The sequence below is a fragment of the Carex rostrata genome, chromosome 9, assembly GCF_964058835.1.
Source record: "Carex rostrata chromosome 9, lpCarRost1.2, whole genome shotgun sequence".
NCBI lineage: Eukaryota > Viridiplantae > Streptophyta > Magnoliopsida > Poales > Cyperaceae > Carex > Carex rostrata.
The window spans coordinates 2,379,647-2,402,481 of record NC_135926.1 but is presented as its reverse complement, the minus strand read 5'-3'; the positions used below and the strand labels follow the sequence as shown (position 1 = coordinate 2,402,481).

Below are 22,835 nucleotides of genomic sequence, written 5' to 3'. Positions count from 1 at the left end.
CTACTCTCTTAGATTAAATCCATGTGCTTTTTTTTGTAATTTTCAAAATATTCCAGTAGAAACTATAGCATTTCAGGTCTTCTCAGTTTACTTCTGAAAAAAGCTTCTAACAATAGACATCGTGTCGGTTGTCGGGAGCAACTGGTAAAATACTTTTCAGTGCTGAGAGGACAGATGCGCATGATTCAAGAAGTTAAGTAAAGTTTGTGCTAGAAAACCATTTAGATTATTTTTATATTTTTTAGACTGTGAGAAAGGTAGTAAAATCTGATCGTAGTTTCCTTTCAATGAAACAGAGAAACACTTGCACACGAAAAATACCCAGGAAATAATATTTAATTAAAAAATAAACCTCATGCATTTAAAATTTGTACAGCATAAGTTGTACCAATATGTGTCAATGTGGAACAGTGAACTACTGGTACAAGCTGGTTCTTAAACATTCCAGCAAAGATGGCATTATTGGATTTGTATATAGTGTGGTTCTGAAAAGACAAATATATACCAAGTATATTATCCCACAATAACCAGCATATAACTAAATAATTCAAATCGGCCTTCGGAAGGAGTAGAGACTTTTCTCACCTCCTTAATTGCTATTTATTATATATTATTATCAGAACCAAGCCTATTTTTGCATTGTGATTGAGTGAATTGTTTCCGTTTAGATCCATGGTGCCATATAATTAAAATGAATGGACATTAAAGACAGAACTACCCCATCATTGGCACCAATTGTATTTCTTCTTCCAACCCGAGCCGATCCGACCCACACCCACCCGGTCTTAACCTGACTGAACTTATCCAATTATTGTATAATCTGCAGCATATACACTGACATGATTATTTAATACCTTTACCAATTTGGAATACATAAACACACCAGCGGATTGTGTAACCATCATTCTCTGTAAATGAAGAAAATTAATATTCCAGAGAACAAGAGATATGATTGATCAAACAAGTAATAAAAGAATAAGGGCAATCAAAGATATAAAGCTGCTCAAAAACATTAATGTATAAACCACCAATCAAAACAATATCTGCGAATTCTTTTCACCATCTCCTTAATTTTAAACAAAACCCGAGCACAACTGACATCCTAATTTAGAAACAATAATAGATAACATAATTTTGAAACATTTAATGTACCCACCACTGACATCCTAATTCCTTGCTAATCAGAAAAAAAACAACCTTAAGTTAAAACCCTGTTCGCCTCCTTTTAGCCCAAACCACATCGGTTTTCAGAATATAACCATCACAATTGAAGCGCGCAACAACTGCCATTGATTCAATGTCCTCCTGTAGACAGGTACGACCTCCAGTCCGACCAGAGAGGTGACCTCCAAGTGCTTGGTGTGACCTAAAGGTCCTGTGACAAACGTTGCACTCATACACGGTCCTTTTCAAGTCACTAACCAAATTCGAAACATCAGTTTGAGTCATCTTCCTTTTCCTGACGAACTTCAGCTTAGATACTGGTTTGGCTGCTTCATCGATCTTTTCCTTCTCTTCTAGGGATGGATCTGTCCCCTGAATTTTCTCTCTATCCTTGGGCCACATCTCTATGGAAAGCGATTTACGTGCAACTTCTTCAGCTCCAGATTCAAGAATGTCAATTTCCAGCCATTCTGATTTCCTGGAACCCAGCTTCAGATCTATTAATGCAAGTGCAACATCTTCTTCCAATTTAGATTCGGTGGTGAGATCCTTAGGCCGCATCTCTAGGGAAAGGGTTTTACGCGCAGCTTCTTCGGCTCCAGATGTAGGAATGTCAATTTCCAGCAATTCCATTTTCCCAGAACTCAACTTCCCGTTCAGATTAATTAACGCAAGCGCAACATCTTTCACTTCAGATTCCGGGGTGAGATCCTCCGGTTCTTCATTTCCATAAGCTGAGTCCGTCTTCCTGTTGAGAATACCAGTGTAGTGCAACCTCATATGTCCACCGAGAGCAGGACCACTAGAATAACTTTTCTCACAAAGCTTACAAGAAAACTTTCTTTTTCCTTTTAGTTCTTCCATCATCTCTTTCTCTCTCTTTTCCTAGCCTGGTTGTATAAAACAAACAAGAAAGGATGCAAGATCATCATTTCTTTGTTAGTTACAAATCAGAGGAAAACAGAGAATGATTATCAATAGTAGAGGGGGAGAAAAGATCATACAACTAGCTATTAGAAAGATTATCAAGAGAGACAGAGAGAGGAGCTCGATAATGCTTTTTTGTTTTGTTTCTTGATTCCTTGGCGGTGATTTATAATTTTCAAAACAAAGCGCTCTATTTTTAGAGGAGATTGAATACAAGCCAGACATCACACTCATCTTAGTTAATGGAAATCTGATGCAGGGGACCCATAAATTTATATACGTCTTTGATCGCTAATTCGCAATTGCATCATAGGCCTGCCTCGTTAGCTCCTTGCAAAACCACTGGAAACTTCACATCCGTCACAGAAAATCCGAACTATGGGTCCTGACAAGGTGATAGAGACGCTATGCTTTATTATGAGCGTTTAGTTCATTTAATTCCTTGAAAAAGTTTTATTTTCATTTGGGGTTGAAAATAGGGAATTTGTACTGGAACCTATCAATTGCTCGGATTGCACCAGGATCGAGGTACCTAGGCGAGCTAATGGAATTCTTTCAATCCGACCAGTAAGGTATTTGATAAAAGGAGGCTAAAGCCTATCTAAGGAGGCTAAAATCTTGCAGCCGAACACCCAATGTAAAAGTAATTCAATGTAAGTATAGGTATGAAAACGTCTCAAACCAATCCGTGCAGTAGCCATTGACAATGAATACCATACTGATTATAAATTAATGTCATTGGATGTATGCTGTAGAAGTTCATTAATTTTTTTTATTGGGGTAGCAAAAGTTTTTTTTTTTTCCTCTTCAAATTAGTCCAAAAATTGATCGGTTAATTGCTGAGTACATACATTTTAAATCGATACACTCTATACTCAATAATTAAAACAACATCTATAATTGCAAATTGATCATTTCTATCGAGAATCTTCAAAATTGTAATTATCTAAAAGCATGTATAATTTTACAAAAGTTACTCATTTTTTGTACAAACTGACATGAAATATGTTGTCTTGTAAGCAGGGATTTAAAAACATCATGCAATGACTAGAGTATACATCACGGCACAACATGTGTACTGGCTATGTGTTGTGATTTGCGTGTTCTATATCGTGGCTATTTGTATGACGTTACCATCTTTCAGAAATTAGCATAATGCAACATACGAACAAAAGTTGATCGGTAAATTGCTACGTACACTTTAAATCGATACACCCTACTCAATAATTACAACAACATCTATAAATATTGTAAATTGATCAATTCTATCGAGGATTTTCAGACTAAACCTTCAAAATTGGGATTATCTAGAAGTACGTGTAATTACTTATTTTTTATACTAATTGACATGGAATTTATCTTGCTAGTAGGGATGTAAAAAAGCATGTTATGATTGAATATGTCATGACACTACACATGTACATGTAATGTGTTGTGACTTGTGTATTTCTTGATGTGATCATTTGTATGATGTGCGTTACTATTTTTTAGAAAATTAGTATGGCACGACAGGCGAACTGGCCTGCTCATGTCACTTCATGTGGTTATGCGAGTCACACGTAATCAGAATCGTTAGATCTTGATCAACTGAATCTTAAATAAACTAACTTAAGTTCTAAAAATAATAGTTAAATTTAATCAAATGTGACAAATATGATCAGTCACAGTGTGAATAACATTCCATAACTATTTATGAGACAATACGTACGTTTCTAGAATCCTACTTGCAAGTCCAGCTCAATTTATGCCAGATGCGGGATAATATTTATTCTTAACATGCTATTGGTTTCTTTTGTTTTATTCTTTTTGGTCAAAAAAGCAAAGCAAACGTAACGTATACTTTTACAAGATTAAAATGCATATTCAATAGTATAACTAATACAAATTCAATAGATAAAATTATAACATAAAATAATATAGTTCCAAATTATAATATAAATGTTAAATTAGTATTAACAATTATTACATGTTAAATTATGAAATAGAAATAATAATACAGTCATAATATTCTGATTATATTTTTTAGAGGAGAATACAATCCGGATATCAGGTGCATGTATTGGTTTGTGAAAAGCTGACACAGGGCCCGACAAATTTGTATGTGTCTTCGATCCCTAATTCATTTTTGTAAGCCTAACTTAAATGAATGGGCGTAATCTAAATTTTTTTTTTTGTAACTTAACTAATTTCTTCACACCACTTTAAACAATTAATAGACTAGTTTTAGAAGTTTATTAGTGGGCATTGATTAAGAAATTGAGGTAGCAATCCTTCAAGCTACTGACTTCTGACTAATTCGAATCGAGTTAAAGATTGGCTCCGATAATTATTATTTCTTCTACTTGTATATTCACGGAGAACTAAAATTTAATACTTTTCAGCATAAAGTAAATAAAGAAGAAAGAGTGAGTCTATGGTACTATGCATATTACGATTTGGTCCGTAATACGGCTCAATATTTGACTTTTGAAATTTGTAACAGTCGATTCAAACCGTTCAGCTTGTTCTCCATATTAATATGTGTTTGGAGACCAAATTTTACATTTTTTGAAATTTGTTTACTATTTTTTTTGATTTATTGAAAATCACTGTTTTTGGATGGTCCAGAATTTTCAGATCAATTGATTTTCTAAATATCTAAAAAAATAGTAAAAAATTTTCAAAAAATGTAAAATTTGGTCTCCAAATACATATTAACATGGAGAACAAGATGAACGGTTCGGATCGACCGTTAGGATTTTGAAAACTCAAATATTGAGCCATAGCACGGGCCGACCCGTGATATGCATAGTACCATAGACTCACTCAAGGAGAAATACGTAATTTCCAGGTTTTCAATGGGTGTATATGCAATTCCGCTTAAAATAAAATTAAGGTGAAAGAGACGATATTCCAATTGTGCGGGTAAATTCCAGCTCCTACCTCAAATTAAAATAAATAAGTATAAAATTTCACAATAACGGATAGCCACATTTATTGCTTTCCTTTGCATCATCATACAAAACCAAGCATGTCTTGACAATTTTTTGAGATATCCACACAGAACACCGAAATTCTAACCTTTACAATGAATAGTAGCGGTCCATTACTCAGAATTCCTTAAATCGTCGATCATTAACAATGCCAGAATTATAAGACAGGACTGGTACCAGTACTTGTCTAACAATGTATGGTTTCATTTTATGAAATCGGTTGGAGTAGTCCACTATTATCAAAAAATAATTAACAATGCCAGAAACAGATTTTATAATTTTATGACCCACAGAGGAAGTTCGTTGAGTGCATTTTCAATTTATGAACAATCGGACTGATATAGTTTCAGACCCGATGAACCCTGATATAAAGGTAAGTTTAGGTTGCAATGATGACGGCGCAGGTTTGAAAAGCTTACTGGCAAATTTCAGGCCGAACCTTGGAAATTGATTACAGTTTCACAAATTTTCAGGTCTTGTACCAGACTCCACAGGCAAGTACTGTGCAGTGTTTCCGTTCAGAGGGTCAAACTCGATCACTATCAATCACAGGATATGCGATAATTGAATAAGGAACGCAACAATTCAAACTCAATTTAATTAAAATCTAAGAAACTGATACAAATGGCGAAAGAGCTAAGGATTAGGTGGAACCAAAAAAATACTAAATAATTTGCTCCATTGAATCCACAGATACATTCCTTAATTATAGACTAAACTAACGCAACAAGAAACAATCAAAACGGTCCAGTAAATCTTGCATATCAATGGCGACATGACACCTCAGCGGACTCAGCTAATCTTTCTTAATAGATCTTCAACGGAATGTGCCCATGCTCTCCAGTCCCTTCTGCATGGGTCTTCTCTGGTTCTGACGATGCAAACCCTACTTCGCAGTGATTAAATTCTTCAGCGGACACCGGGATCATAATACTGGAGTTATTGGCATGTATGCTAGATGGCTAGTTACCGTACAAATTGTGAATATCGGGAGTGCATGCCTATTAAGGGTCTTGCAAAAGAATAGGTTGTCAGATTTCTTCACTGAAGTCTGGTTAATCAGCCGGTGGTTTGGGCCAACTGTGAAAGCTTTGTGAGATGCATATTCGTAAATAGGTAAGGACTACTCTCTTAGATTAAATCCATGTGTTTTTTTTTGTAATTTTCAAAATATTCCAGTAGAAACTATAGCATTTCAGGTCTTCTCAGTTTACTTCTGAACACATGCACACTTGAACTGGTATCACCAGACAAAGTGCATTAGATGTAACTTAATGAAAAGGATGAAAAAAGCTTCTAACAATAGACATCGTGTCGGTTGTCGGGAGCAACTGGTAAAATACTTTTCGGTGCTGAGAGGACAGATGCGCATGATTCAAGAAGTTAAGTTTGTGCTAGAAAACAATTTAGATTATTTTTATATTTTTTTGGACTGTGAGGAAGGTAGTAGAATCTGATCGTAGTTTCCTTTCAATGAAACAGAGAAACACTTGCACACGAAAAACACCCAGGAAATAATATTTAATTAAAAAATAACCCTCATGCATTCAAAATTTGTACATCATAAGTTGTACCAATATGTGTCAATGTGGAACAGTGAACTACTGGTACAAGCTGGTTCTTAAACATTCCAGCAAAGATGGCATTATTGGATTTGTATATAGTGTGGTTCTGAAAAGACAAATATATACCAAGTATATTATCCCACAATAACCAGCATATAACTAAATAATTCAAATCGGCCTTCGGAAGGAGTAGAGACTTTTCTCACCTCCTTAATTGCTATTTATTATATATTATTATCAGAACCAAGCCTATTTTTGCATTGTGATTGAGAGAATTGTTTCCGTTTAGATCCATGGTGCCATATAATTAAAATGAATGGACATTAAAGACAGAACTACCCCATCATTGGCACCAATTGTATTTCTTCTTCCAACCCGAGCCGATCCGACCCACACCCACCCGGTCTTAACCTGGACTGAACTTATCAAATTATTGTATAATCTGCAGCATATACACTGACATGATTATTTAATACCTGTACCAATTTGGAATACATAAACACTCCAGCGGATTGTGTAACCATCATTCTCTGTAAATGAAGAAAATTAATATTCCAGAGAACAAGAGATATGATTGATCAAACAAGTAATAAAAGAATAAGGGCAATCAAAGATATAAAGCTGCTCAAAAACATTAATGTATGAACCACCAATCAAAACAATATCTGCGAATTCTTTTCACCATCTCCTTAATTTTAAACAAAACCCGAGCACAACTGCCATCCTAATTTAGAAACAATAATAGATAACATAATTTTGAAACATTTAAAGTACCCACCACTGACATCCTAATTCCTTGCTAATCAGAAAAAAAACAACCTTAAGTTAAAATCCTGTTCGCCTCCTTTTAGCCCAAACCACATCGGTTTTCAGAATATAACCATCACAATTGAAGCGCGCAAGAACTGCCATTGATTCAATGTCCTCCTGTAGACAGGTACGACCTCCAGTCCGACCAGAGAGGTGACCTCCAAGTGCTTGGTGTGACCTAAAGGTCCTGTGACAAACGTTGCACTCATACACGGTCCTTTTCAAGTCACTAGCCAAATTTGAAACATCAGTTTGAGTCATCTTCCTTTTCCTGACGAACTTCAGCTTAGATACTGGTTTGGCTGCTTCATCGATCTTTTCCTTCTCTTCTAGGGCTGGATCTGTCCCCTGAATTTTCTCTCTATCCTTGGGCCACATCTCTATGGAAAGCGATTTACGTGCAACTTCCTCAGCTCCAGATTCAAGAATGTCAATTTCCAGCGATTCTGATTTCCTGGAACCCAACTTCAGATCTATTAATGCAAGTGCAACATCTTCTTCCAATTTAGATTCGGTGGTGAGATCCTTAGGCCGCATCTCTAGGGAAAGGGTTTTACGCGCAGCTTCTTCGGCTCCAGATGTAGGAATGTCAATTTCCAGCAATTCCATTTTCCCAGAACTCAACTTTCCGTTCAGATTAATTAACGCAAGGGCAACATCTTTCACTTCAGATTCCGGGGTGAGATCCTCCGGTTCTTCATTTCCATAAGCTGACTCAGTCTTCCTGTTGAGAATACCAGTGTAGTGCAACCTCATATGTCCACCGAGAGCAGGACCACTAGAATAACTTTTCTCACAGAGCTTACAAGAAAACTTTCTTTTTCCTTTTAGTTCTTCCATCATCTCTTTGTCTCTCTTTTCCTAGCCTGGTTGTATAAAACAAACAAGAAAGGATGCAAGATCATCATTTCTTTGTTAGTTACAAATCAGAGGAAAACAGAGAATGATTATCAATAGAGACGGAGTAGAGGGGGAGAAAAGATCATACGACTAGCTATTAGAAAGATTATCAAGAAAGACAGAGAGAGGAGCTCGATAATGCTTTTTTGTTTTGTTTCTTGATTCCTTGGCGGTGATTTATAATTTTCAAAACAAAGCGCTCTATTTTTAGAGGAGATTGAATACAAGCCAGACATCACACGCATCTTAGTTAATGGAAATCTGATGCAGGGGACCCATAAATTTATATACGTCTTTGATCGCTAATTCGCAATTGCATCATAGGCCTACCTCGTTAGCTCCTTGCAAAACCACTGGAAACTTCACATCCGTCACAGAAAATCCGAACTATGGGTCCTGACAAGGTGATAGAGAGGCTATGCTTTATTATTAGCGTTTAGTTCATTTAATTCCTTGAAAAAGTTTTATTTTCATTTGGGGTCGAAAATAGCGAATTTGAACTGGAACCTATCAATTGCTCGGATTGCACCAGGATCGAGGTACCTAGGCGAGCTAATGGAATTCTTTCAATCCGACCAGTAAGGTATTTGATAAAATATGATTAAATTTTAAATTTTAATTAACAGAACAAATACGGTGGAAAAAAAAATTGTTAGCTTATCAGAAAAGAATGTAAATAAGAACTATTTCGTACCGTTATTCTATAGAATACTTGATAAATATTAAATATATATGATATTTTATTTATTTATACATATAACTATGTAATTTTTGCATTATTATAATTAAATTGATTTATGCAATATAATATAATTAATTTATCTAATATTTTATATTGTTTTCTAATTAGTAATTTATTTTTATAAAATAATAGTAATATATGACAAAAATGGAATTAAACAACATCTTATATCATTTAATTTGATAATAATTTATGATTTTAATCCAATAGGATACACAATTATAATTTCTAATGTGTTAATATATTTATTTATTTGTTATATTTTTAGATCAAATTATATAAAATATTAATTTATTTGATAATTTCTCATTATTTGTTTCGTTATCTATTATTCTAACGGTAAAGATATGATATATGCTAGACTAAAGTTTAACGAATAAGGATTGAATATGTGTGAGAGCGTTCGGCAATGAAGCTTAGAGTGGGTGTTCGGCTGCAAGGCTTTAGCCTCCTTAGCACAACTTAAACTCTTAAGAAAGGTGCTCTAAGGAGGCCAAAGCTGCTTAAGCTGGCCAAACAATTGTGCTAAGAAGGCACTGTGCCATATGTCTGGATTTTTATCAGCTTAAGAAATTAAGGTGCTCTAAGTTTGTCTAAGACACAACTGGTTGGCCAGCTTAAGCAGCTAAGGAGACTAAAGCCTATCTAAGGAGGCTAAAATCTTGCAGCCGAACACCCAATGTAAAAGTAATTCAATGTAAGTATAGGTATGAAAACATCTCAAACCAATTCGTGTAGTAGCCATTGACAATGATTACCATACTGATTATAAATTAATGTCATTGGATGTATGCTATAGAAGTTCATTAATTTTTTTTACTGGGGTAGCAAAAGGTTTTTTTTTTCCTCTTCAAATTAGTCCAAAAATTGATCGGTTAATTGCTGAGTACATACATTTTAAATCGATACACTCTATACTCAATAATTAAAACAACATCTATTATTGCAAATTGATCATCTCTATCGAGAATCTTCAAAATTGTAATTATCTAAAAGCATGTATAATTCTACAAAAGTTACTTATTTTTTGTACAAACTGACATGAAATATGTTGTCTTGTAAGCAGGGATTTAAAAACATCGTGCAATGACTAGAGTATACATCACGGCACAACATGTGTACTGGCTATGTGTTGTGATTTGCGTGTTCTATATTGTGACTATTTGTATGATGTTACCATCTTTTAGAAATTAGCATAATGCAACATACGAACAAAAGTTGATCGGTAAATTTCTACGTACACTTTAAATCGATACACCCTACTCAATAATTACAACAACATCTATAAATATTGTAAATTGATCAATTCTATCGAGGATTTTCAGACTAAACCTTCAAAATTGGGATTATCTAGAAGTACGTGTAATTACTTATTTTTTATATTAATTAACATGGAATTTATCTTGCTAGTAGGGATGTAAAAAAGAATGTTATGATTGAATATGTCATGACACTACACATGTACATGTAATGTGTTGTGACTTGTGTATTTCTTGATGTGATCATTTGTATGATGTGCGTTACTATTTTTTAGAAAATTAGCATGGCACGACAGGCGAACTGGCCTACTCATGTCACTTCATGTGGTTATGCGAGTCACACGTAATCAGAATTGTTAGATCTTGATCAACTGAATCTTAAATAAACTAACTTAAGTTCTAAAAATAATAGTTAAATTTAATCAAATGTGACAAATATGATCAATCACGGTGTGAATAACATTCCATAACTATTCATGAGACAATACGTACAAATCTGACTTGATCACAACATGACACATTTCTACAATCCTACTTGCAAGTCCAGCTCAATTTATGCCAGATGCGGGATAATATTTATTCTTAACATGCTATTGGTTTCTTTTGTTTTATCCTTTTTGGTCAAAAAAGGAAAGCAAACGTAATGAATACTTTTACAAGATTAAAATGCATATTCAATAGTATAACTAATACAAATTCAATAGATAAAATTGAGTAGAACTAGGGTGCTCTTAAGCTTACCAAAGTTTTGGTGAGCTTAACTCTAAAACTCATCAAATCGATTTCAAATGTCAAATCCGAACCGTTGAAACCCGCCTACCTTATGTGTGATGCAACTACATGTGAAATTTTTAAATATTCGACTTAATTTAGTATAAAGTCAAGCGGTCAAAATTAGAAGGTTAATAAATTAATTTTAGTGCATTCATTTTTTGAACATTTTTGACCGCTTGACTTTATACTAAATTAATTCGAATGTTTAAAAATTTCACATGTACATGCATCACACGTAAGGTAGGCGGATTTCAATGGTTCGGATTCGTCATTTGAAATCGATTTGATGAGTTTTAGAGTTAAGCTCACCAAAACTTTGGTAAGCTTAAGAGCACCCTAGTTCTACTCGATAAAATTATAAAATAAAATAATATAGTTCCAAATTATAATATAAATGTTAAATTAGTATTAACAATTATTACATGTTAAATTATGAAATAGAAATAATAATACAGTCATAATATTCTGATTATATTTTTTAGAGGAGAATACAAGCTAGATATCAGGTGCATGTATTGGTTTGTGAAAAGCTGACACAGGGCCCGACAAATTTGTATGTGTCTTCGATCCCTAATTCATTTTTGTAAGCCTAACTTAAATGAATGGGCGTGATCTAAATTTTTTTTTTTTTTGTAACTTAACTAATTTCTCACACCACTTTAAACAATTAATAGACTAGTTTTAGAAGTTTATTAGTGGGCATTGATTAAGAAATTGAGGTAGCAATCCTTCAAGCTACTGACTTCTGACTAATTCGAATCGAGTTAAAGATTGGCTCCGATAATTATTATTTCTTCTACTTGTATATTCACGGAGAACTAAAATTTAATACTTTTAAGCATAAAGTAAATCAAGGAGAAAGAGTGAGTCTATGGTACTATGCATATTACGATTTGGTCCGTAATACGCTCAATATTTGACTTTTGAAAATCCTAACAGTCGATTCGAACCATTCATCTTGTTCTCCATATTAATATGTGTTTGGAGACCAAATTTTACATTTTTTGAAATTTTTTTACTATTTTTTTAGATTTATTGAAAATCACTGTTTTTGGATGGTCCAGAATTTTCAGATCAAGTGATTTTCTAAATATCTAAAAAAATAGTAAAAAATTTTCAAAAAATGTAAAATTTGGTCTCCAAATACATATTAACATGGAGAACAAGATGAACGGTTCCGATCGACCGTTAGGATTTTGAAAACTCGAATATTGAGCCATAGCACGGGCCGACCCATGATATGCATAGTACCATAGACTCACTCAAGGAGAAATACGTAATTTCCAGGTTTTCAATGGGTGTACATGGAATTCCTCTTAAAATAAAATTAAGGTGAAAGAGACGAGATTCCAATTGTGCGGGTAAATTCCAGCTCCTACCTCAAATTAAAATAAATAAGTATAAAATTTCACAATCACGGATAGCCACATTTATTGCTTTCCTTTGCATCATCATACAAAACCAAGCATGTCTTGACAATTTTTTGAGATATCCACACAGAACACCGAAATTCTAACCTTTACAATGAATAGTAGCGGTCCAGTACTCAGAATTCCTTAAATCGTCGATCATTAACAATGCCCGAATTATAAGACAGGACTGGTACCAGTACTTGCCTAACAATGTATGGTTTCATTTTATGAAATCGGTTGGAGTAGTCCACTATTATCAAAAAATAATTAACAATGCCAGAAACAGATTTTATAATTTTATGACCCACACAGGAAGTTCGTTGAGTGCATTTTCAATTTATGAACAATCGGACTGATACAGTTTCAGACCCGATGAACCCTGATAAAGGTAAGTTTAGGTTGCAATGATGACTGCGCAGGTTTGAAAAGTTTACTGGCAAATTTCAGGCCGAACCTTGGAAATTGATTACAGTTTCACAAATTTTCAGGTCTTGTACCAGACTCCACAGGCTTCTCTAGGCAAGTACTGTGCAGTGTTTCCCTTCAGAGGGTCAAACTCGATCACTATCAATCACAGGATAAGCGATAATTGAATAAGGAACGCAACAATTCAAACTCAATTTATTTAAAATCTAAGAAACTGATACAAATGGCGAAAGAGCTAAGGATTAGGTGGAACCAAAAAAATACTAAATAATTTGCTCCATTGAATCCACAGAGACATTCCTTAATTATAGACTAAACTAATGCAACAAGAAACAATCAAAACGGTCCAGTAAATCTTGCATATCGATGGCGACATGACACCTCAGCGGACTCAGCTAATCTTTCTTAACAGATCTTCAACGGAATGTGCCCATGCTCTCCAGTCCCTCCTGCATGGGTCTTCTCTGGTTCTGACGATGCAAACCCAACTTCGCAGTGATTAAATTCTTGAGCGGACACCGGGATCATAATACTGGAGTTATTGGCATGTATGCTAGATGGCTAGTTACCGTACAAATTGTGAATATCGGGAGTGCACGCCTATTAAGGGTCTTGCAAAAGAATAGGTTGTCAGACTTCATCACTGAAGTCTGGTTAATCAGCCGGTGGTTTGGGCCAACTGCGAAAGCTTTGTGAGATGCATATTCGTAAATAGGTAAGGACTATTCTCTTAGATTAAATCCATGTGCTTTTTTTTGTAATTTTCAAAATATTCTAGTAGAAACTATAGCATTTCAGGTCTTCTCAGTTTACTTCTGAACACAAGCCTATTTTTGCATTGTGATTGAGAGAATTGTTTTCTTTTAGATCCATGGTGCCATATATATAATTAAAATGAATGGACATTAAAGACAGAACTACCCCATCATTGGCACCAATTGTATTTCTTCTTCCAACCCGAGCCGATCCGACCCACACCCACCCGGTCTTAACCTGGACTGAACTTATCCAATTATTGTATAATCTGCAGCATATACACTGACATGATTATTTAATACCTTTACCAATTTGGAATACATAAACACACCAGCGGATTGTGTAACCATCATTCTCTGTAAATGAAGAAAATTAATATTCCAGAGAACAAGAGATATGATTGATCAAACAAGCAATAAAAGAATAAGGGCAATCAAAGATATAAAGCTGCTCAAAAACATTAATGTATGAATCACCAATCAAAACAATATCTGCGAATTCTTTTCACCATCTCCTTAATTTTAAACAAAACCCGGGCACAACTGACATCCTAATTTAGAAACAATATAATAAATAACATAATTTTGAAACATTTAAAGTAACCACCACTGACATCCTAATTCCTTGCTAATCAGAAAAAAAAACAACCTTAAGTTAAAACCCTGTTCGCCTCCTTTTAGCCCAAACCACATCGGTTTTCAGAATATAACCATCACAATTGAAGCGCGCAACAACTGCCATGGATTCAATGTCCTCCTGTAGACAGGTACGACCTCCTGTCCGACCAGAGAGGTGACCTCCAAGTGCTTGGTGTGACCTAAAGGTCCTGTGACAAACGTTGCACTCATACACGGTCCTTTTCAAGTCACTAGCCAAATTTGAAACATCAGTTTGAGTCATCTTCCTTTTCCTGACAAACTTCAGATTAGATACTGGTTTGGCTGCTTCATCGATCTTTTCCTTCTCTTCTAGGGATGGATCTGTCCCCTGAATTTTCTCTCTGTCCTTGGGCCACATCTCTATGGAAAGCGATTTACGTGCAACTTCTTCAGCTCCAGATTCAAGAATGCCAATTTCCAGCGATTCTGATTTCCTGGAACCCAACTTCAGATCTATTAATGCAAGTGCAACATCTTCTTCCAATTTAGATTCGGTGGTGAGATCCTTAGGCTGCATCTCTAGGGAAAGGGTTTTACGCGCAGCTTCTTCAGCTCCAGATGTAGGAATGTCAATTTCCAGCAATTCCATTTTCCCAGAACTCAACTTCCTGTTCAGATTAATTAACGCAAGCGCAACATCTTTCACTTCAGATTCCGGGGTGAGATCCTCCGGTTCTTCATTTCCATAAGCTGACTCCGTCTTCCTGTTGAGAATACCAGTGTAGTGCAACCTCATATGTCCACCGAGAGCAGGACCACTAGAATAACTTTTCTCACAAAGCTTACAAGAAAACTTTCTTTTTCCTTTTAGTTCTTCCATCATCTCTTTCTCTCTCTTTTCCTAGCCTGGTTGTATAAAACAAACAAGAAAGGATGCAAGATCATCATTTCTTTCTTAGTTACAAATCAGAGGAAAACAGAGAATGATTATCAATAGAGACGGAGTAGAGGGGGAGAAAAGATCATACAACTAGCTATTAGAAAGATTATCAAGAGATCACAGAGAGAGGAGCTCGATAATGCTTTTTTGTTTCGTTTCTTGATTCCTTGGCGGTGATTTATAATTTTCAAAACAAAGCGCTCTATTTTTAGAGGAGATTGAATACAAGCCAGACATCACACTCATCTTAGTTAATGGAAATCTGACGCAGGGGACCCACAAATTTATATACGTCTTTGATCGCTAATTCGCAATTGTATCATAGGCCTGCCTCGTTAGCTCCTTGCAAAACCACTGGAAACTTCACATCCGTCACAGAAAATCCGAACTACGGGTCCTGACAAGGTGATAGAGACGCTATTAGCGTTTAGTTCATTTAATTCCTTGAAAAAGTTTTATTTTCATTTGGGGTCGAAAATTGCGAATTTGTACTGGAACCTATCAATTCCGTGATTTTTATTGATAGGAAAATAAATATTAAAAATATTAAAAATAAGAACGAATGTGTAGAAATTTTAAAAACAAGAAGGGGTACGCGGCCCATGGCGTCCCTCAAGGACGCCATGCCAATCTCCAGTCCGACAGAAAAAAAAAAAATTTAAAAAGTTATGGGACGTCATGGAAATGTCTGGTTCAATGAAAAAAAAAAAATCTTAGAAACTGGGACGCCATTCCAATTCTTAGGTCCAACATTTTCAACATGAAAAAGTTAAGTTTTCAAATATATCTTTGGTTACATGGAGAATAATTGAATCCCAAACAAAACTTGGCTCTTAGTCACTAAGATGAAGATTGTGTGTTTTATTACCGTATCATATATGATTTGCAAAAAGATAACTTAATTATTTAAAATCCACATAAATTATCTAGCAACTACATCAAAGGCTGTTGATTGTTTGGTTACATGGAGTGCTTTGCTCACAAACGGCTCCGAGACAACTTTTCAAACATTTTCAACAAGAGTTGGAAATAATGTACCTTAAAAATAATGCCATGGCGTCCCATGGGAAATATATTTTCATGGAATTTTTTCATTGAACCAGACATTGCCATGGCGTCTCATGGCTTTTTAATTTTTTTTTTTTTTTTTCTGTCGGACTGGAGGTTGGCATGGCGTCCCTTAGGGACGCCATGGGCCGCGTATTCCTTCTTGTTTTTAAAATTTCTACGCATCCGTTCTTATTTTTAATATTTTTAATTTTTATTTTCCTATCAATAAAAATCACGGCTATCCATTGCTCGGATTGCACCAGGATCGAGGTACCTAGGCGAGCTAATGGAATTCTTTCAATCCGACCAATAAGGTATTTGATAAAATAAATATGATTAAATTTTAAATTTTAATTAACAGAACAAATACGGCGGAAAAAAAATTGTTAGCTTATCAGAAAAGAATGTAAATAAAAACTATTTCGTACCGTTATTCTATGGAATATTTGATAAATATTAAATATATATGATATTTTTTTTATTTATACATATAACTATGTAATTTTTTCATTATTATAATTAAATTGATTTATGCAATATAATATAATTAATTTATCTAATATTTTATATTGTTTTCTAATTAGTAATTTATTTTTATAAAAGAATAGTAATATATGACAAAAATGAAATTAAACAACATCTTATATCATTTAATTTGATAATAATTTATGATTTTAATCTAATAGGATACACAATTATAATTTCTGATGTGTTAATATATTTATTTATTTGTTATATTTAGATCAAATTATATAAAATATTAATTTATTTGATAATTTCTCATTATTTGTTTCGTTATCTATTATTCTAACGGTAAGGATATGATATATGGTAGACTAAAGTTTAACGAATAAGGATAGAATATGTGTGAGAGCGTTCGGCAATGAAGCTTAGAGTGGGTGTTTGGCTGTAAGGCTTTAGCATCCTTAGCACAACTTAAACTCTTAAGAAAGGTGCTATAAGGAGGCCAAAGCTGGCCGAAAAATTGTGCTAAGAAGGCACTGTGCCGTACGTCTGAATTTTTATCAGCTTAAGAAATTAAGGTGCTCTAAGTTTGTCTAAGACACAACTGCTCGGCCAGCTTAAGCAGTTAAGGAGACTAAAGCCTATCTAAGGAGGCTAAAATCTTGCAGCCGAACACCCAATGTAAAAGTAATTCAATGTAAGTATAGATATGAAAACGTCTCAAACCAATCCGTGCAGTAGCCATTGACAATGATTACCATACTGATTATAAATTAATGTCATTGGATGTATGCTGTAGAAGTTCATTAATTTTTTTTACTGGGGTAGCAAAAGTTTTTTTTTTCCTCTTCAAATTAGTCCAAAAATTGATCGGTTAATTGCTGAGTACATACATTTTAAATCGATACAATCTATACTAAATAATTAAAACAACATCTATAATTGCAAATTGATCATTTCTATCGAGAATCTTCAAAATTGTAATTATCTAAAAGCATGTATAATTTTACAAAAGTTACTCATTTTTGTACAAACTGACATGAAATATGTTGTCTTGTAAGCAGGGATTTAAAAACATCATGCAATGACTAGAGTATACATCACGGCACAACATGTGTACTGGCTATGTGTTGTGATTTGCGTGTTCTATATCGTGACTATTTGTATGACGTTACCATCTTTTAGAAATTAGCATAATGCAACATACGAACAAAAATTGATCGGTAAATTGCTACGTACACTTTAAATTGATACACCCTACTCAATAATTACAACAACATCTATAAATATTGTAAATTGATCAATTCTATCGAGGATTTTCAGACTAAACCTTCAAAATTGGGATTATCTAGAAGTACGTGTAATTACTTATTTTTTATACTAATTGACATGGAATTTATCTTGCTAGCAGGGATGTAAAAAAGCATGTTATGATTGAATATGTCATGACACTACACATGTACATGTAATGTGTTGTGACTTGTGTATTTTTTGATGTGATCATTTGTATGATGTGCGTTACTATTTTTTAGAAAATTAGCATGGCACGACAGGCGAACTGGCCTGCTCATGTCACTTCATGTGGTTATGCGAGTCACACGTAATCAGAATTGTTAGATCTTGATCAACTGAATCTTAAATAAACTAACTTAAGTTCTGAAAATAATAGTTAAATTTAATCAAATGTGACAAATATGATCAGTCACAGTGTGAATAACATTCCATAACTATTCATGAGACAATACGTACAAATCGGACTCGATCACAACATGACACGTTTCTACAATCCTACTTGCAAGTCCAGCTCAATTTATGCCAGATGCGGGATAATATTTATTCTTAACATGCTATTGGTTTCTTTTGTTTTATCTTTTTTGGTCAAAAAAGCAAAGCAAACGTAATGAATACTTTTACAAGATTAAAATGCATATTCATTAGTATAACTAATAAAAATTCAATAGATAAAATTATAAATAAAATAATAGAGTTCCAAATTATAATATAAATGTTAAATTAGTATTAACAATTATTACATGTTAAATTATGAAATAGAAATAATAATACAGTCATAATATTCTGATTATATTTTTTAGAGGAGAATACAAGCCGGATATCAGGTGCATGTATTGGTTTGTGAAAAGCTGACACAGGGCCGACAAATTTGTATGTGTCTTCGATCCCTAATTCATTTTTGTAAGCCTAACTTAAATGAATGGACGTGATCTAATTTTTTTTTTTGTAACTTAACTAATTTCTTCACACCACTTTAAACAATTAATAGACTAGTTTTAGAAGTTTATTAGTGGGCATTGATTAAGAAATTGAGGTAGCAATCCTTCAAGCTACTGACTTCTGACTAATTCGAATCGAGTTAAAGATTGGCTCTACAAGGGCTCCGATAATTATTATTAATTTCTTCTACTTGTATATTCACGGAGAACTAAAATTTAATACTTTTAAGTTTAAGCATAAAGTAAATAAAGGAGAAATACGTAATTTCCAGGTTTTCAATGGGTGTACATGGAATTCCTCTTAAAATAAAATTAAGGTGAAAGAGACGAGATTCCAATTGTGCGGGTAAATTCCAGCTCCTACCTCAAATTAAAATAAATAAGTATAAAATTTCACAATAACGGATAGCCACATTTATTGCTTTCCTTTGCATCATCATACAAAACCAAGAATGTCTTGACAATTTTTTGAGATATCCACACAGAACACCGAAATTCTAACCTTTACAATGAATAGTAGCGGTCCATTACTCAGAATTCCTTAAATCGTCGATCATTAACAATGCCAGAATTATAAGACAGGACTGGTACCAGTACTTGCCTAACAATGTATGGTTTCATTTTATGAAATCGGTTGGAGTAGTCCACTATTATCAAAAAATAATTAACAATGCCAGAAACAGATTTTATAATTTTATGACCCACAGAGGAAGTTCGTCGAGTGCATTTTCAATTTATGAACAATCGGACTGATATAGTTTCAGACCCGATGAACCCTGATATAAAGGTAAGTTTAGGTTGCAATGATGACTGCGCAGGTTTGAAAAGTTTACTGGCAAATTTCAGGCCGAACCTTGGAAATTGATTACAGTTTCACAAATTTTCAGGTCTTGTGCAGTGTTTCCCTTCAGAGGGTCAAACTCGATCACTATCAATCACAGGATAAGCGATAATTGAATAAGGAACGCAACAATTCAAACTCAATTTATTTAAAATCTAAGAAACTGATACAAATGGCGAAAGAGCTAAGGATTAGGTGGAACCAAAAAAATGCTAAATGATTTGCTCCATTGAATTAATCCACAGATACATTCCTTAAAAAATAAACCTCATCCATTCAAAATTTGTACAGCATAAGTTGTACCAATGTGTGTCAATGTGGAACAGTGAACTACTGGTACAAGCTGGTTCTTAAACATTCCAGCAAAGATGGCATTATTGGATTTGTATATAGTGTGGTTCTGAAAAGACAAATATATACCAAGTATATTATCCCACAATAACCAGCATATAACTAAATAATTCAAATCGGCCTGCGGAAGGAGTAGAGTCTTTTCTCAACTCCTTAATTGCTATTTATTATATATTATTATCAGAACCAATCCTATTTTTGCAGTGTGATTGAGAGAATTGTTTCCCATTTAGATCCATGGTGCCATATAATTAAAATGAATGGACATTAAAGACAGAACTACCCCATCATTGGCACCAATTGTATTTCTTCTTCCAACCCGAGCCGATCCGACCCACACCCACCCGGTCTTAACCTGGACTGAACTTATCAAATTATTGTATAATCTGCAGCATATACACTGACATGATTATTTAATACCTTTACCAATTTGGAATACATAAACACACCAGCGGATTGTGTAACCATCATTCTCTGTAAAAGAAGAAAATTAATATTCCAGAGAACAAGAGATATGATTGATCAAACAAGCAATAAAAGAATAAGGGCAATCAAAGATATAAAGCTGCTCAAAAACATTAATGTATGAACCACCAATCAAAACAATATCTGCGAATTCTTTTCACCATCTCCTTAATTTTAAACAAAACCCGAGCACAACTAACATCCTAATTTAGAAACAATAATAGATAACATAATTTTGAAACATTTAAAGTATCCACCACTGACATCCTAATTCCTTGCTAATCAGAAAAAAAACAACCTTAAGTTAAAACCCTGTTCGCCTCCTTTTAGCCCAAACCACATCGGTTTTCAGAATATAACCATCACAATTGAAGCGCGCAACAACTGCCATTGATTCAATGTCCTCCTGTAGACAGGTATGACCTCCAGTCCGACCAGAGAGGTGACCTCCAAGTGCTTGGTGTGACCTAAAGGTCCTGTGACAAACGTTGCACTCATACACGGTCCTTTTCAAGTCACTAGCCAAATTTGAAACATCAGTTTGAGTCATCTTCCTTTTCCTGACAAACTTCAGATTAGATACTGGTTTGGCTGCTTCATCGATCTTTTCCTTCTCTTCTAGGGATGGATCTGTCCCCTGAATTTTCTCTCTGTCCTTGGGCCACATCTCTATGGAAAGCGATTTACGTGCAACTTCTTCAGCTCCAGATTCAAGAATGCCAATTTCCAGCGATTCTGATTTCCTGGAACCCAACTTCAGATCTATTAATGCAAGTGCAACATCTTCTTCCAATTTAGATTCGGTGGTGAGATCCTTAGGCTGCATCTCTAGGGAAAGGGTTTTACGCGCAGCTTCTTCAGCTCCAGATGTAGGAATGTCAATTTCCAGCAATTCCATTTTCCCAGAACTCAACTTCCTGTTCAGATTAATTAACGCAAGCGCAACATCTTTCACTTCAGATTCCGGGGTGAGATCCTCCGGTTCTTCATTTCCATAAGCTGACTCCGTCTTCCTGTTGAGAATACCAGTGTAGTGCAACCTCATATGTCCACCGAGAGCAGGACCACTAGAATAACTTTTCTCACAAAGCTTACAAGAAAACTTTCTTTTTCCTTTTAGTTCTTCCATCATCTCTTTCTCTCTCTTTTCCTAGCCTGGTTGTATAAAACAAACAAGAAAGGATGCAAGATCATCATTTCTTTCTTAGTTACAAATCAGAGGAAAACAGAGAATGATTATCAATAGAGACGGAGTAGAGGGGGAGAAAAGATCATACAACTAGCTATTAGAAAGATTATCAAGAGATCACAGAGAGAGGAGCTCGATAATGCTTTTTTGTTTCGTTTCTTGATTCCTTGGCGGTGATTTATAATTTTCAAAACAAAGCGCTCTATTTTTAGAGGAGATTGAATACAAGCCAGACATCACACGCATCTTAGTTAATGGAAATCTGACGCAGGGGACCCACAAATTTATATACGTCTTTGATCGCTAATTCGCAATTGTATCATAGGCCTGCCTGCTCCTTGCAAAACCACTGGAAACTTCACATCCGTCACAGAAAATCCGAACTACGGGTCCTGACAAGGTGATAGAGACGCTATTAGCGTTTAGTTCATTTAATCCCTTGAAAAAGTTTTATTTTCATTTGGGGTCGAAAATAGCGAATTTGTACTGGAACCTATCAATTGCTCGGATTGCACCAGGAAGGTATTTGATAAAATTTAAATATGGATATATTTAATTTTTTTTAACAGGATAAAAATATGGATAAATTTTAATTTTTTTTTTCTTAACAGAACAAGTATGGTGGCAAGAATATTATTTCGTTTGCTTATTGGTATGTATAAGAACTATTTATATATGATATTTTTTAGAAAAATGTTCTGGTATCCAGAGCCATCATACCTGAGTGCGTCCCCCAAGTAGTTTAACAGAAAAAATTTCCAATGTTGTCTAACTTCTATATCCAGTGCTAATATTAAAACATTTAAAACTATGTTTATAACATTTTATAATGCTACTTGCAAGCATGTAAACCTCTGTCTGAAAGGATTAAAATTATAAATCTGTATAGTTTTAACTTCTAACTACTTTTGTCTTTAAGTCAAAAACGAAAATATTCCTTTTACCTACTCTTTTTTATTTTTTCTCTGATCATTATAATTTATTTTTCCGATGATCC

At 34.4% G+C, this 22,835-nt stretch overlaps 4 protein-coding genes across 4 annotated transcripts; all 4 read right to left on the bottom strand.

The window, feature by feature from the left end:
• Nucleotides 1-1,203: 1,203 nt before the first annotated feature.
• On the bottom strand, nucleotides 1,204-2,028 carry LOC144559365 (zinc finger protein ZAT9-like). The gene has a single exon (XM_078308382.1). It carries the CDS (start codon nucleotides 2,026-2,028, stop codon nucleotides 1,204-1,206), a length of 825 nt encoding a protein of 274 aa, XP_078164508.1.
• A 5,425-nt stretch (nucleotides 2,029-7,453) lies between these two features.
• LOC144559364 (zinc finger protein ZAT9-like) lies at nucleotides 7,454-8,278 on the bottom strand. Its single transcript, XM_078308381.1, has one exon. It carries the CDS (start codon nucleotides 8,276-8,278, stop codon nucleotides 7,454-7,456), a length of 825 nt encoding a protein of 274 aa, XP_078164507.1.
• Nucleotides 8,279-14,361: 6,083 nt separating this feature from the next.
• On the bottom strand, nucleotides 14,362-15,186 carry LOC144559363 (zinc finger protein ZAT9-like). The gene has a single exon (XM_078308380.1). It carries the CDS (start codon nucleotides 15,184-15,186, stop codon nucleotides 14,362-14,364), a length of 825 nt encoding a protein of 274 aa, XP_078164506.1.
• Nucleotides 15,187-20,953: 5,767 nt separating this feature from the next.
• LOC144559361 (zinc finger protein ZAT9-like) lies at nucleotides 20,954-21,778 on the bottom strand. Its single transcript, XM_078308379.1, has one exon. It carries the CDS (start codon nucleotides 21,776-21,778, stop codon nucleotides 20,954-20,956), a length of 825 nt encoding a protein of 274 aa, XP_078164505.1.
• Between the last annotated feature and the right edge of the window lie 1,057 nt (nucleotides 21,779-22,835).

Coding starts and splice junctions, on each gene's coding strand:
- LOC144559365 (XM_078308382.1), bottom strand. CDS start 2,028: ATGGAAGAACTAAAAGGAAAAAGAAAGTTTTCTTGTAAGCTTTGTGAG.
- LOC144559364 (XM_078308381.1), bottom strand. CDS start 8,278: ATGGAAGAACTAAAAGGAAAAAGAAAGTTTTCTTGTAAGCTCTGTGAG.
- LOC144559363 (XM_078308380.1), bottom strand. CDS start 15,186: ATGGAAGAACTAAAAGGAAAAAGAAAGTTTTCTTGTAAGCTTTGTGAG.
- LOC144559361 (XM_078308379.1), bottom strand. CDS start 21,778: ATGGAAGAACTAAAAGGAAAAAGAAAGTTTTCTTGTAAGCTTTGTGAG.